The sequence below is a fragment of the Podarcis muralis genome, chromosome 6 (assembly GCF_964188315.1).
Source record: "Podarcis muralis chromosome 6, rPodMur119.hap1.1, whole genome shotgun sequence".
Lineage (NCBI taxonomy): Eukaryota > Metazoa > Chordata > Lepidosauria > Squamata > Lacertidae > Podarcis > Podarcis muralis.
Genome location: NC_135660.1, coordinates 16473792 through 16490477, shown reverse-complemented (window position 1 = coordinate 16490477; position 16686 = coordinate 16473792). Strand labels below are relative to the sequence as shown.

Genomic DNA, 16686 nt, shown 5'->3' with positions numbered 1-16686 from the left:
GCCAGTCATTTCCGCCAGTTCCATATAGTCCATCAACTTCATCTGCCATTCTTCCTTGGTGGGAAAATCTTGTGTCTTCCTAAGTGCTGGAGCATCTTGGGGCCTGTTTAGCTATGCTAAAGATGCTTTAGATTCAAACACTGGCTTGCCATGTAATTTCTGAACATGGGAAGCAGTCCTGTCAAGAGGTATTGGTATTAAATGAAATGTTAAGGCAAATTATTTAGTTACGTTGCATTGTCTTTCTTACAATGGCAATATATATATATGCCAATGCTCTGCTTTTTCAGGTTGTCCAGCTGGAATGTTTGGAGACAAATGCAAACATCATTGTGAGTGTGCAGGATCAACTCGGTGTGACCCAGTTACTGGAAAGTGCTTTTGCCCGCCTGGCACAACTGGGGACAGGTGTGATGTTGGTAAGATCCTGGAACAAAACTGATTCATTCCCCCCCCCCCCTTTCCCTGTTGCTGGTATGAAGCAGAGCAATGTGATAATCCTGAAGTGGTAGAATAGACTGTACCACCTAAGGCTGCAGATTTGAGGGGGCTGCCATTTTTTACTGCTTCACACATTTAAATAAACAAATAAGGAACATGCTACAATTAAATGATCTTACACAGCAGACACATGTAACAGTGTCCTGACTAAATTGCCCTTCCCCCTTCCTGATCGGGAGGTACTGCTTAACCCTTTTCACGCTGGCCATTTTTTTTTTACTCAAAATGGCACCCGCAAGCTGCTTTTTGCAACCCTGTAACTTCACTTCTCTCAGTGAGGAGACCAGCAGAAGGCCCTCGGAACTGGAGAATAATAAGGGGGACGCAGGTGGCGCTGTGGGTTAAAGCCTCAGCACCTAGGACTTGCCGATCAAAAGGTCGGCAGTTCGAATCCCTGTGGCGGGGTGCGCTCCTGTCGTTCGGTCCCAGCGCCTGCCAACCTAGCAGTTCGAAAGCACCTTCGGGTGCAAGTAGATAAATAGGGACCGCTTACTAGCGGGAAGGTAAACGGTGTTCCGTGTGCTGCGCTGGCTTGCCAGAGCAGCGATGTCACGCTGGCCACGTGACCCGGAAGTGTCTGTGGACAGCACTGGCTCCCGGCCTATAGAGTGAGATGAGCGCACAACCCTAGAGTCTGGCAAGACTGGCCCGTACGGGCAGGGGTACCTTTACCTTTACCTTTAAAAGTAAAGGGTAAAGGACCCCTGACAGTTAAGTCCCGTCGCGAACGACTCTGGGGTTGCGGCGCTCATCTCGCTTTACTGGCTGCGGGAGCCGACGTTTGTCCACAGACAGTTTTTCTGGGTCATGTGGCCAGCATGACTAACCGCTTCTGGCGAAACCAGAGCAGCGCACGGAAACGCCATTTACCTTCCCACCGGAGCTGTACCTATTTATCTACTTGCACTTTGATGTGCTTTTGAACTGCTAGGTTGGCAGGAGCTGGGACCGAGCAATGGGAGCTCACACCGTCGCGGGGATTCAAACTGCCAACCTTCCAATCGGCAAGCCCTAGGCTCGGTGGTTTAGACCACAGCGCCACCTGTGTCCCTAATAAGGGTGGTAGTAGGCCCAAACAGGACAGTGGGGGTTATACTGTGAGAGGCTTTGGGTCCGCCAGATGCATAGCCTCATTCCCCTAGCACCCTCTAAAAAGGGTGTGTGTGTGTGCACTAGCCCTGAAACTGGTGCAGTTATTTTCCTTGCCACTGCAGTATATGTGAAAAGGATCTAAGGGTCTTGGTGGACCACAGGCTTAACATGAGTCAACAGTGTGATGCAGCAGCAAAAAAAGCTAATGCTATTCTAGGTTGCATCAACAGAAGTATAGTGTCCAGATCAAGGGAGTAGTACCACTCTATTTTGCCTTAGTCAGACCACACTTAGAATACTGTGTCCAAATCTGGGCATTACAGTTTAAGAAGGATGTTGACAAGCAGGAACATGTGCAGAGGAGGCAACCAAGATGATCAAGGGTCTGGGAACTAAGCCTTATGAGGAATGCTTGCAGGAGCTGGGTATGTTTAGCCTGGAAAAGAGGAGACTGAGAGGAGATATGATAGCCATCTTCAAAAATCGTAAGGGCTGTCACATGGAAGAGGGAACATACTTGTTTTCTCCTGCTCTGGAAGGTAGGACTCGAACCAATAGCTTCAAGTTGCAAGAAAGGAGATTCCGACTAAACATTCAGAAAAAAAACTTTCCAACAGAAAGAGCTGTTCAGCACTGGAACAGACTCCCATGAGAGGTGGCGGACTCTCCTTCCTTGGAGGTTTTTAAACAGAGGTTGGGTGGCCATCTGCCATGGATGCTTTAGCTGAGATTCCTGCATTGCAGGGGGTTGGACTAGATTACCCTTGGGGTCCCTTCCAATTCTGTGATTCTATGGAACCAACACACACTTCCCTGGCTTATGAGAGCCAAGCAGGTCTTAGGAAGTGGCCATTCCTTTGCCACAGACTCTTCCATCCACCCTCAACTCAAGCGGATTACTCTGATCTTGGCTTTTTGGATTAATGAGAGAGAATATCTGTGAACTTTGCAATCATGATTTATTCTCAAGCAGATTTTCTTTTCCTGAGAGTAGCTATAGTCAGGGAAAATCTTAAGGAAGCTGCAGAGGTCCCATCATTACAAGCCTTAAGGCTTATTTAATGTTTACACTGGGTGTAAACCCAGATGGTCTCCACTCGAAGCAACAATACACTGTTGAAATGTGGTCCCGACTATAAAGGGATGGAAAACAGCCTGTTGCTTACAAGTTCAAGATCCACAACCCAGAAGGGAAATGGCATGGTATGCTTTCAAATACAGCCAGTGTGAATGAAGTGCCCCAGGATGTTGGAAACGCGGGATTTGCTCCAACCCAAGAGCCTAAAAGAAAGGAAATGACTCTCTTCCTAGCTTGCCCCATTCCCTGCTCAAGATTCCAATCTTTCAGTTCTTGTGGTTTGAATAGGGACCACACAGTACAATGAGTAAGGCTACTTGAATGCAGAGAGCTTTTCCAGCTAGATAGTGTTTTTGTTTAGACAACTGGGGAACACAAGGGGGAAGCTCAGCACAAAAAATAAGAGTGAAGTTTTGTACTCCTTGGGGGGGGGGAAAACAGAAAAAAAGGAAAGAAAAGTAGAAGTCACTTTTATTTTCTTCGAAACAGTCTGTGCAACCCCCAAAGCTTAAAAAGCTGTTATGGGTTTGGTTTTATTTGCATTTTTATTTTCAATTAGGCCGAGTTCATCTGTGATATAACCATGAGCAGCTGTGACTGTGCAGCAGCTATAAAGATAAAAGGCCTGATTTTAATTTGAACTCTGGTAAAGCACCCATTAAACAACCATAATGTTAATTAAAAAAAAAAAAAGCAAGAGAATATATAGGAGGTTTTTTATTAGGTTGCTTTTTTCTGCTAAATTAACATTGCAGACTTTCAAACAGATGTCTTAAATACACATTGTTATGAACATGAAAATGTGGTTATTACTTAAATTAAAATCAGGCCCAGAGGTGTTTGCAAGAGCCTGTCTCACAACGTTCCCTTAATTGAAAGAACTGAAGTGTCTGAATAGAACTAAAGAATTCTCCCGGTGGGGGGAAGCGATCCTAACTGCCCAGCAAATTGCTTTTAGTTATGTAATAGCTCAGATGGTGTAAAGAAAAGGTCTATTGTCTTTTATCACAGTCCAGGTGAGAGAAAGTGTCTATGGGAATATGTAGTAGTAGAATGATAGAGGTTTTCATTAATGAGCACCCTGCAGCAGACATGGTCAGTTCAGTCCATGTAAGTCCTCTTAGGTTTATTCATAAGCTTGCTTTATCCCGTTTCCACATCTGCAATGTTTTTTGTTAAAAATTAATATCTAAATATGCCTCAACAAACGAGTCTCAGTATGTGCATATTTAAACCAATCTTACTACAGAATGCATATTTTTAAACATCGTTTGGGTACATTGAGTGAGCTGAGGTCTGCAGAATTTGAAGAAGTGCAACTACTGAAGGGTCGTTTCTGATTCGCACATCAGTCTGAGAGGTGCAGATAAATTCTGTTTGCATCAGAATTCACAGAAATTGAATTAATCAGGCACACGCCCACCTTAAATTTAATTAGTAATGAGAATTACGGAGACCCAACTCTTTCACGTAACCAAGCATGGAAGCCATTAAAAAAGCAACACCTACCCATTCACCTGCCCTTCGGTCCCACATGAACCTGCTTTTGTACTGAGGTCATAATTGGAAGTCCTTCTCTGGGTGCCCCCTGCCCCAATCTGAAGACAGCTGGGTGGCGACCAGAGAGTGGGGCCTTCTTGTCTGTGCTCATTTGCAAAAGGCTGTTCCTTAAAAAAGGCTGAGAAGGCACACATCTTAATTATACCGGACAATTGCACTTTCATGCTCTCAAACCTTTTTAAATGCCACCAGATTGCTATAAGACTTCTGCATTAATCCTTTTATTTATTTTTGCTTCTGCCACTTCTACATCTTTGGGGTGATTTTTTTTTAAAAAAAGTTTAGGGTTGTTATTTTTTTTGGGGGGGTGTCTTTATTCTTTTAGTTCTTTTCCCTATTCTGAGAGCAATATTGACAAAAGGGAGGATATACTTGTTTAATTAAATAAATGTTGTTTGTGATAATGTGCTCCAATCTAGTGAAGGCTCTCAATAGCAGAGGGTGAAGGGGGGAAAGTGATTTTTGACAATTCCTCCTTCCCCCAACGCTCCATTCCTCCTGAAAGTTCAACTCTCTGGAACAGTTTAGGCATGGGATACTGCCAAGCAAAAGAGGAATAAGTGAGAATTGCCTCTCCTTTCCGCTAGTGACATCCTCCACTGGATTGGAGTCATTGCCATCTTCTTTAAAAAATAAAAAATGAGAGAGTAAATTTCTTCATATTTATGAATATCTTCTCTCCTAAGAATCCTCTCACCTTCACTGAAGCATTGCAAAGTGGGAATATCTTTAGATTAAATCAATTGATTGGCTACAAACCATTCATATTACAGATTAAATGCTAGTAAATTGTTGATTAAGAGTAAGAGAAGAATCCGATGTTTCCTTATTTCCTAGCATGCCTTCTTTATTTTCTTGTTCTCTCCCGCTCTGTTTTAAAGCATTTCTGGTGGGGTGAGTGGCAGTGGTGATGGAGAGGGGATAGCAAAAACTAAAAATTAAAACTCTGTGACATAAACATTTGCTGTCTCTTGCAGAATGTGGGCCAGGCAAATATGGCCCCAACTGCTCTCAGCGGTGCCAATGTGCCAATAAATCCCAATGCGACGTGCGAAATGGCAAATGCACTTGTCTCTACAAATGGATGGGACCATCTTGCAAAGAAGGTAACTGTAGAGAGCCTGCAAGAAATAGTCTGGGCGGAGTAAGATACAACACACTGCAGTGTAGTTCACTGCCCATATTGCAGGTTGGGGGCTATGCTCTGCGAACAACCAGTGGCAGCCATGCCGTCTTAGTCCACTGCTAATACTGCAGGTTAGAGGTTGTAGCAATAGTCAATCTAATTATATTGTCCCTTCAGTCCTTCTTCCAGGCCAAATCCAGCGCTCAACTGCATGCATATGTTTTGCATATGAAGAAGAATCCACATTGGAGCACCAACTCCTGTCTTTGATGCCAACGTTTTGTTTTTAGCTCCCTCAGTCATAGGGTGAAATAAAACCAATGATATCCTGCAACATTTTTATTTTATTTATTGCATCTCTATACTTATAAATATACAGTGGACCCTCTGGATACAAATTTAATTTGTTCCAGGGGTCTGTGCACACCCAGAAAAATCCATAGCCAGAGGTGCTGCTTCTGTGCATGCATGTGGCGTGATAGAGCGTGCCTGTGGCGAAACCCAGAAAAATACTTCCAGGTTTGCCGCTTTCGCAACCCGAAGTTTACGTTACTCGACAGTAACATAAGCCAAGGGTCTACTGTACATTGAGCATACAGAGTGTGCATTGTTGCACACCACCTTGATATTTTTTGACAGTATAGAAATGCTGTTATAAATACATGCATATCTATCTATCTATCTATCTATCTATCTATCTATCTATCTATCTATCATCTATCTATATCTCCACTGACATAAGATGTGGGTGACGACCACTGTAGTGGAGGTTTAGAATCAAAGTTTTCCGATGGGCTACCTTCCCAGGTTGATGAGACCTGTCTGCCCCTCACTTTCTTCTACAGAATGTGCAGAAACTGCCATCTTGACTGTTGGATCTGCTATTGGTCTTGTCTGCTCAATCTATTAGAGCCTATCTGGCATGCAGGGAAGTCCCTAACTCACCAAGGGTTTGGGACGCATCAGCTACCCCCACCTGCTTTAACCGGCCAGTCCAAGCCTTCTCCTAACATTGGATACACCGCTTTATTTATTAGATAGAGTATAAACTATAATCTTTGTTAAATCTCATCAAAGATGCCTTATGCGACCTTCTAAGTGTGTTTATCTGTAAATCCCTAGGTGGCCCTCCGAACCTTCTGTCTCATGAAGAACACACTCAAGAGAAAGGGAATACTTTTTCAAGACTGCCACAACAGGAACACTTGGACTAATGAATGAACTGTTTTATATGCACAGACGGTATTTAACTTTGGAAATGAGAGCTGCTATTCATTTCTGCTTGAACTGGACTGGAAAATTCACACTTCTTTGTGCAGGTCTACAGTATCCATTAAGTAGCTGGGTCCCTCTTAAAACTTTTAAACTCTGTTCTGTTTATTTATTCTTGACCTCCTCCTGCTTCTTCCTGATTAATCCACTCTTGGTATCCTTTCCAAGTGTCAGTCCTGTGTTTTTATGCCCACAAAATGCAGAAATCCTCTCATCCCTGTCATCACCAACTAAGATAAATCATTACTTGAACATAAATATTCCAAACCCTTGTTTATTAAAAAAAAAATCCACCAAGAGGAATCTTTATAGGCTTTTAATACTTCTTTTTTTTAAAAAAAAAAAGAAATAATAATAATACTGTTACTCAGTAATCTGCCTTTATCAAGCCTTATTATTCAAGCTGTGCTTAAGGAAGGAACATATTTTCAGAGCAAATAGTAGCCATTGTTTCAACGGCAGCAAATATTTGGCAGAAGAAAAGTATTTCCCCCCAGCCCAGCCAGGGAGATCTGCATGCAGAAACAGACAAACACACACACACACACACACACACACACAAAACCAATATGAATATGAGTGCCTATCCAGCTCATTAAACTTGGGAGGTGACGCTTTTGATACAGATAAGACTGCAAGGGAAGAGGCAGATCATGACCTTAGGAGTTATAAATGGGAATAAGTGCGAGGGATGAAACTTCTGATTTTTAAAAAAGACATATATACAAATTAGTCTGTGTTAAATCTTTGAATTGAGGCATTAATATGAAATGACAAACTTGTTGTAGTTGCTGAAATAACTCCAAGAACCAGCATAGGGAGCCATATACAGTGGTACCTCGGGTTACATACGCTTCAGGTTACAGACTCCGCTAACCCAGAAATAGTACCTTGGGTTAAGAACTCTGCTTCAGGATGAGAACAGAAATCGTGCTCCGGCGGCATGGCAGCAGCAGGAAGCCCCATTAGCTAAAGTGGTGCTTCAGGTTAAGAACAGTTTCAGCTTAAGAACAGACCTCCAGAACGAATTAAGTACTTAACCCTGAGGTACCATTGTACTGAGGCAGGCTATTGGTCCATCTAACTCAGTGTTGTCTACACTGACTGGCAGCAGCTCTCCAGCAATTTTCAGGCAGGGCCCACACCCAGCCCAACCTGGAGATACCAGGGGTTGAACCTGGCACTTCCTGCATGCAAGGCAGATGCTCTATCACTGAGCTATGGCTGCTCTCCAGTTAAGAATAATAGATTTATGACTCAGCTTGAAAAAGCTGCTCAACACTAATTAACCATTGAATACCTAGTAATCTGCACTTCATCAATGATGCGTAAATTAACCACTCCTATTTGCCTGGTTATGCATTGGGGATACAGATGCTATCGCTTTACATCAACAGAGATAAAGCTCTAGAGCAGAGATGAGGAGCCGGTGGTCCACCAAGTGTTGAGGGACTCCCTTCAGCCCCAGCCAGCCTGGCCAATGAATGATGGAAGTTGCAGTCCAGTGGCAGCGGAAGGACCATGGGTTTCCCCATCCCTGCTCTAGATAGATTAGAGGTTTTTCCCCCATTGCAAGTTCTCTCACCATTCAGAAATTCCAGATAGAAACCACGCCCACAAAGTGTTTCTGAAACCACTGTGCCTTGCAGAACTAGAAAGAAAACAATATTGGTAGTAAATGTTGGCTTTTGATTTTATTTTTCATAACAGAATACAGTCATACTTCGGGATGAATATGCTTCAGCTTAAATATTTTCGGGTTGTGCTCCGCGGCGACCCAGAAGTAACGGAGCGTGATACTTCTGGGTTTCGCCGCTTGCGCATGCGCAGACGCTCAAAATGACGTCATGCACGGAAGTGGCGAAACGCCAGACACGCAGTTGCGCCTTACGTTCGCTTCAGGATGCGAACGGGGCTCCAGAAAGGATCCCGTTCACATCCAGAGGTACCACTGTACAGTTTTTCAGGACCATCGATTTACAAGGTAATTTGCAAAACAAAAATCTAAAAGGTGGTTGGGGCGGAATCTGGACATGATGGAGAAGCCCCAAAGCCTGCCTTTTTTTACTAGCCAAAACAGAGTGCAGGTGTCATGTGGACTTAATTAGACTAGACTGGACTTGATGCAAAACTGGTTTCAGGTTGGGATAGGACAAAGAAACAACAATTGCTGTTATCCCGTTTTTTATTTAAAACTTACAAGGCCAGCAGTTGCTTCTATCTGTCTCTAGCACAAAGCATAGCACAGGGGGTCCCTTCTGAGGCAGACAGGAGGAATAACGATAAATTTGGTAGTACAACAAACAAGCAATTAATTACAACTAACAAACTCGCTATAGAGATGCCCAACTGAAAGCCCAATTCTCACATTCTTTATGGAGGTGTGAAAAGTCACTACCAAGTAACTTTACCATGTTCATTTATGTCTGAGCAAATCTTGGGGGTGCAAATCGGTATCTTTTGCCACAACAGAGTGAACCACGACAACCAAATCTCCATTCTGCTGTCATAAAATACCAGTTTGCACCACATGGGGGCACATTCTGACAGCACAGCCACACATCGTTGACATGGTAAAATCACTTTGTGGATAAACCCGTAAGTAATTGGGCGTATCAGGTTAAATTGGATAAAAGATTCAGTGGTACCGCCCAAATCCCACAAAATGCCCCCGTCTGGTTTCATGGATTCCAAGCTGAAAGAGCTTCTGGAGTTTGACTTGTGAGTTCAGAAAGACCGGCCCATCTTTTAACTGTTACATTGCTCACTCCTTCAGCTTTAACAGACTGTAAGTTCCTCTGACCAGCTTTTCTGCCCTGTCCCTGACACTTTTCTGTTTAGTTTGGCACCTGGTGCATACTTAGTGCTCAGCTACTCACAGCAGATTGTGAGCTTCCATTCAACTGCCCTAACCCAAAGGAAGTCACATTTAAGTCCCATTGGAATGGGTGGGACAAATAAGTTGCACCACTTTAGCATGATAAACTTTGCCTGGATTGGGGTTCAATGTTATTTTCTCCTACTCTCTGACAAGGCGGAGATAAAGGGGAGAATGAGGTGACTTTCACTGAAGTTATCTACCAGGTAATATTTACTTAATGAACTTTAACAGCTCTGGGTATGTGTTAATTCTCCTGTGAAGAGAATTCTATGCATGCCCATGAAACATTTTGAATCTGTTCAACACTGTGTAAGATTGGTCATTATTTTTCCACACGAGGCAGAACACAGACTACCATCAAAAACAGCAAAGCCTCCTCCTTCCCCGTTTTTACTCTGTAACATTTAAAATGGGGAATGTGGCACACTACGTAGTCATGATTTCTCTAATGTTGCCTGGGTGAGGCAGAGCTACTATGCTAGCTTCCCAGGAGGTGAGTCTCTCCCTGTGAGGGGTGAGGCAGCAGGGAGGTTGGTGTGGTGCAGACGCACTGGCAGAGCCAGCTAAGCACTCCTGCTGGTGAATTTGCACCACATCAACCTTCCCTTTGCCTCTCCCTTCTAGAAACCCTCTTCCTCCTAGCAACCCACAGCAACCCCACCTTCCAGGAAGCTAGCAGAGCAGCTCCTTCTGGTCCTTGCTCCTCATTACTGAATGCTATAAGGGGGTGACAATGGGCTGTGCAAGGAGGTGGCATAGCTACCATCTGTTTTCCATATTAAATGTCACAGGAAGAGAAGGAGAAATGGATGTGGGATTCTTCCTCAAGATAGAAAAATGATAATCAGGGTCGTGTGTAGCTTTGCCCAACCAGAGCTCTGATTTGTTGTTTCAAGCCTGTTGAGAAATGGCAAAAGCCATTCCTTTAATAAATTAAAAATAAATAAATAAACCATGGCTTTAAGTAAGTCCACATCCCTTTTCACTCTTGTCAAGGAAGAGAAAGTGAGGCATTGTTGCTGGTTCTGGTCCCAACCCTTCACCATCCATGGATTGAATACAGATGCCTGAAGTGAACAGCTGTAGCTGTTCCTCCATAAGTTCTCCACACATTTGCAACCTCTGCAGCTAGCCCTGCTCCCATTATCTCTGAATGCCCTCCACATGAGTAATGCAAGAAAAATACTAAGCTATTGATTTTACCAGTGGCCATTCACTGGTTTACATACTCTGAAACAGATGCACAGAGGACAAGATATGCATTCTGGTTTGCAGTCAGCCGCCCTGAACATATATATCTTGAAATTTGTTTAGAGCAACACCCTGACCAAAAAAACAAACTTCGATCAGTCATAATTCCTAAGACATGTCCATTGTTACACTTCTCTACCAACTTTTTGAATTTGGGATTGTAAATATGTACTGTAAATGTGATCATTTTATTTTTCCAGTTTCGGGGTAGGCTATAAATGAGGAATAAGTATTGGGGTGAACAGCAAACTATTTTTTTATTAAATGTGGGGTTTTTTTAAAAAAAAAGTTGACCTGGAAATGACTTTTTATGTCAGTTTATTCATGGGCTTTCTCCCTGTTAGTCAAAATACCAAAGGAGGAGATTGGCTGCAGAATCCTGTGCATGTTTACTTGGAAGTAAATATCATTGAGTTCAATGGGGCTTTCTCTGAAGGAAGTGTGCATAGGCTTGTGCTGCATATGGGTTAAAATATTGGCTACTATATTACATTGACATGTAGAATCTGCCCAGGTAGCTATTATGCATATTTTGTTTGCATGGGGGATATATAATGTATATTTTATATTTCATAAATGTGCCATAAATGTTAACAAACTTGTTTATACTCTGTTTTATATGACTACTCCATGAATTTTCTTCTAAAATGGTCTTAGCATAGTGCCAGCAATGAAAACAGTAAAATATATTATAAATGTGCCTGGATACAATCATTTTGCTTACTGATTAGTTTTGAAAGCTTCTCGAAATCAGTGAATGCTATGATGCCTCTTGTAAAATACATACCATGCTGGAGTACTGGAACATTACATTTTGCTTCAGAAATGCTAAACCAGAGGTACAAATTCGTCCTGAACAGAGCTACCAAGAGGGTCCCTTCAGCAGTTTTGAATTTTGTACCAAATTGTGTGGGTGGTATTCAACTAACACTTACTCAGGGCAGACCTATTGAAATTAATGAACATGACTAAATTAAGTCTATTAATTTCAGTGAGTCTACTTGAGTAAAAGTTGTTTGAATACCACCCAGTAAGTGTGTATGTATTTGTGTTCACAAGAACATCATTTTTTCTCTCTCTCAGAAAGCACATACTCCCCCCCCCCCCTTATTATTCCAGGCATCTCTTTAGCAAGGTTCGACATCCTTTCTCTCATTTTAACACTTCACTCGGGTTTCAGTTCTCACTGGAAATTACACTTTCCATTGTGCTGTCATAGTAATATATTGCAAGACAAGGGAAGGGAGAACTGGACAGTCTGTGTTTGCTTCAGATACAGTTATTTAAAAGTCAGTTTGCGGCACATTGTGCTCCACCCGTCTTTGCAGATTTTTACTCTGATGTGGGGGAGATAGGAGAAATTTGACTTGGTTCACATTTTAAAGCAAACCTACCTAATTAGAACTTCCTGAAACAATACACAAATGGAAATGCAGCTATCCTTTGAAATTTGCACTTCTCTGAATTTGCCGACGCAGTTCTCCAACCAAATATTGTGTACAAAAATGCAGCTATTAGATGCAAGTGTGCATAAAACTTCATATAAACTAACATGCCAAAATGTATTGCATATGGGGAAATAGCTTACAGAAATGTATTATTCATTATGGTATACAAAAATGTGTGTCTTATGAGAAACTTGTACTAAAATGCTGACAAATTTTCCTGAGGGCTTAAAAAAAGAATTGTTGACCATTTTTCACGATGACTGGGTGTTTTTTTTTAAAAAAAATGCAAATTGATGTTGAAATGCGAGCAATTGAACTTAAGATTGGAAAACTAAAATTGACAGATCCCTCCCTCCCTCCCTACAGTTTGACACCTCAAAATGTAGTTGCTTTGAGGCTGCTTACCGTGAAATCTGGCTGTCTTATAATTCTCTGCGCTTCCATGTAGATTTCACTGCTGCATCTGGAGGCTTTAGAATTTTAAAGATAGAAAGGAACAGTTTAATGCAGCCAAACATAATTACAAACAACAGAGCAGCACACCGAGAAAACAAGTGCCAGCTCATTCATATGAGAAGTTTCATCCCATTCTTAAGAGATGACATGCTTGTGAGTATGTAAAAACAATTAAAACATTTAGGGAATTACTTTCCCAGGCTAACGTGCAGCCATCAGTTTGTTTGTTTGTTTTAAATCATATTCTACTCATTCACAGGAGTGTTCATTGTCAACTTATCTCTCTCGTGTACATGAGAAATCATGTACATTTTGAAACCAGATGCATTTCTCCAGATCTAGGCTGGTATCCAATGCCCTAGTTCCAGTAGTGCAAGGATTTACCGCTACGATACATACCTCCCCCCTCCTTCCCCAGACCACACCCAGGACCCTCTGCAAATCTGCTCTGGAGGTTTGCTGGGGGCGGGGGGAGAAGACCCAGAAGACCCACATTGGAGGGGGTACAGGGGAAGGAAATTTTCCATTGTGCAAAGGATAAACCCTTGTGCTAGTGGAATAAGAAGAAGAAGAGTTTGGATTTGATATCCCGCCTTTCACTCCCTTTAAGGAGTCTCAAAGCGGCTAACATTCTCCTTTCCCTTCCTCCCCCACAACAAACACTCTGTGAGGTGAGTGGGGCTGAGAGACTTCAGAGAAGTGTGACTAGCCCAAGGTCACCCAGCAGCTGCATGTGGAGGAGCGGGGAAGCGAACCCAGTTCCCCAGATTACGAGACTACCGCTCTTAACCACTACACCACACTGGCTCCCAGGCCCTAAGAGATTTAGGGCTACTTTAGATACAAGCTTTAGACTGTTGAAAATTAATACAGTGTGGAACATTTTGACCAAGATGCAGCCTGTTTGCCATATACGGCTTTTTTATAATTCGCATCAAGAGCATCCTAACATTTCAGACAGACAAACTCTTTCTCTTTGGTTCTTTGGCAATGTTATCACCAGTAGGCAGAGTTCACATTTTAAAATGGAGTGGCTGCTGCAGCCAGTTGCTGGGGCTGCTCTGGATTTGGAGGAGGAAATGGTGAGCGCAATCCCCTTCTGCTTTGAGGCCATGGAGAGTGTCTCAACCGCGTGCCCTTCCTTACAGAAAACATATTCAGTCCAGGATTTGGAAAGCAGTATGGAGACACCCAGATCTGGACACCCGGAACAGTTGGCACCCTTGCTTTTAAATCCAGTAGATTTTTACTTGCCTTTCAGCTCATGGGAACAGAGCCGCATGTTTTAGGTTAGACTTCAGTAATCATAATGTTAACCTCATAGGAAAACAATCAGAATTTTAAATATTCCCTGCTCCGCCCTGCCAGAAATTATTAGTCCATTTTTATCCTTTTTATGTTGAAGAACCCGAGCTATTAAACTTTGCCCAGCTTTCCTGCCAAGCATATTATTTTGATTGGCTGCAGGTTTCTGTTTGCCTAAGTAATAACCAACACAGCATTGGAAGCTGCCAGCAGGACAAACATGGAAATTATACCTTCTTATTCCTTCCCTAAAAGCCAAAGAGACATTTCAGAAGCATCAGTGGTTATAACGCTGCTACTTTATCCCACAGGAGGGGAAGGGGAAACCCACTATCCTGGGCAAATTCCATAAGGGTGCTTCTCTATACAGGAAATCAAAATGCTGGTGACCAAGAGGACTGAAAGCTGGCCTCCCCATATTTAAAGCGGCAAGGATGCCATTGTTGCCAGCCACTTCCCTCCTCGTCAGAACGTCTTATCTCAACTATGGTTGACTGCGCATTAAGATTATATTTATGTGGGAGCTCTGCTGCAGTGTATTAAGTGATGCTGGGAGGCATCTGTGTTTCATTGCATGTTTATTAAGGCATGCACACCAGCTCATTCCTGGCCTCCGGAGCCAAGTGGGGCTGCACCTTGCCCCTGCCCGCCTGTGTAGGAAGGAGCCTGGCCGGCCAAAGCAGCCCTTGACGGGCAAATCCTCCCTGACCAGGCGACCATTCAGTGAGGGGGCCGGGGACACAGCGGCAAGGCAAGGCCAGGCTTGGGGGTCCAGAGGCCCCTGGCAGCAGGTAGAGAGGGATGGAGGTTCGGGGGGGGCACCTGGTGCGTGCCCCCTAAAAATTGTGCCCCCAGGCTATGGCCCTTCTGCCCCACTCCTACTACGTCCCTGCTGCAGCCCGCTCACTAAACACTTACAGCCTCTCAGTGACAGCCATGAGAGTGTTCACTAATGCAGTGTTTTCTGTTGTACCTATATATCATGCTGAAAATAAACATGTTCACGGCTCTTCTGTGTATTTCTTCTTTATCAGTCATTTGGCACTGAAACAAGTATTCAGAAATGTAACCGTGGTTCAACCAATAGAGATCTGGCCTCAACACAGATTGTAAGATGCGCACCCTGACTTCCCCATTCACTGCATAAGCAGAATGTGTGTGATCAGTGTATTTACTAAATCACACCAAAGGGTAAGCATTCTCAAGTCCCAATTGTCCAAGGGTCAAATATTTAATAAATAGGTGCTCAAAACCATCTCTCTCTTATTTATTCAGAATGGTAAGATGCAAAAGTACTTAACATTGCCATGATATGCCCTCAAATCTTTAGTAACACACAGCCAAGGGATAATTTGGCAAACAAACTTTTTGAAGCTTAGGAAATGCAGGCTGTCTGCAATCCCAAATGCACAGAATGAATCCTTTCTAGTCCTTTCTACAGTCATTGCTATTATAGCTTGTTGCTTTGCATGCAGAAGTTACCAGATTCAATCCTTGTATCTCCAGTGAAGAGGATTAAGTAAGATGCGGTGAAAAGACCTATGCCTGTGATCCTGCAAAGCTATTCCGTCAAAGTGAACAATATTATCAGGTATGTGGCAACTATGTATAGCATATACGATTAATTTCTATTCCACCTTTCTGCAGTAATAGTCAAGGCAGCAAATAATTTTTCCTGTAAACTGCTTAGAGTTTTATTACAACCAAGAGGTATATAAATGGTCTTGAATAAAATAAAAACAAAAACAAGTAATGCAGCAGCCGAGAGCTACTTTAGCATAGCTAGGAGACTGAGCTATGAAGCAGAATGTTTTAATTCTACCATAAATTCTGTAGATGGTCTTAGCTTTCGTCCCACCTATCTGCAATATGGATAGAATACTTTGGTGGCATCTGACTGTCTCAGACAATAGAGTGCGACTCGGGTGGCGGTGAAGTCAAATTGCTTCGTTAGCAGCATGAAAGTAACCTTCCTGGGGTGCAAGCCTGGGCAGTGTGTATAGAGGTCCTGGGCTGCCCAGATTTTGGCCTTGCTGATGGAAAGGAAAGCAGAGCAATAGGTTTGGCATCAGCTTGGCTGCAGGAGTTGCTGGAAAGAGGTGTTCCAGGTGCCATCCAACTGCCTTAGGGTCTCCACTCCGGATTTGTGTAGGGTTTGCTCCTTAGCCTTTTCTTCTCCCAAAGATATCCCGCAAGGCAGCAAAGGTTTAGGATCAGTTTTCCTTCTGCTAGATGGGCTACCTTCCCAGGTTGCTGAACCCCAACTGCCCCTCATTTCCCACTACAGCACGTACAGAAACCACTTTATTGACCACTGGAACCACTATTGGCCTTATCCGCTCAATCCGCCAGAGCCTGTCTTTGCATGCAGTTGATGTCTCTAACTCAATGAGGATTTGAGACCAATCGGCTGCCCTCAACTGGTTTAAGCCAGTCAGTCGAAGCCATTCTTGGAGTGTGGACATGCTTCAAGGAGCCACAGATGAGAGCTGAGCGCAGGGTGGGGATCAAAGGTGGACAAAATAGCCCAGAAGGAGCATGACACTACTTTTCCAAGGTTGTAAAGATTATTGAGTGTGTGTGAGAGACGACCTTTGAACACTAATGTGCTATATCAATCACTTGATACACAAGATGATGATGATTGAAAGAACTCTGTTACATCAGCATTTCAAGAGTAGTCAAGATGTATTAAATCTGTCTTCACTGTCTTTAG

General features: G+C 43.1%; 1 protein-coding gene across 9 annotated transcripts in view; it reads left to right on the top strand.

The window, feature by feature from the left end:
• The window catches only part of LOC114597953 (uncharacterized), a 210845-nt gene extending 198384 nt beyond the window's left edge, over nt 1–12461 (top strand). For all 9 annotated transcript variants that reach the window (XM_028731484.2, XM_077929790.1, XM_028731485.2 and 6 more), the window contains 3 exons: nt 291–419; nt 5209–5337; nt 6480–12461. In XM_028731484.2, the coding sequence (XP_028587317.2) occupies nt 291–419; nt 5209–5337; nt 6480–6571 (350 nt within the window). In that variant the 3' untranslated portion in view covers nt 6572–12461. The remainder of the gene's footprint in view (nt 1–290; nt 420–5208; nt 5338–6479) is intronic.
• The last annotated feature ends 4225 nt before the right edge of the window (nt 12462–16686 follow it).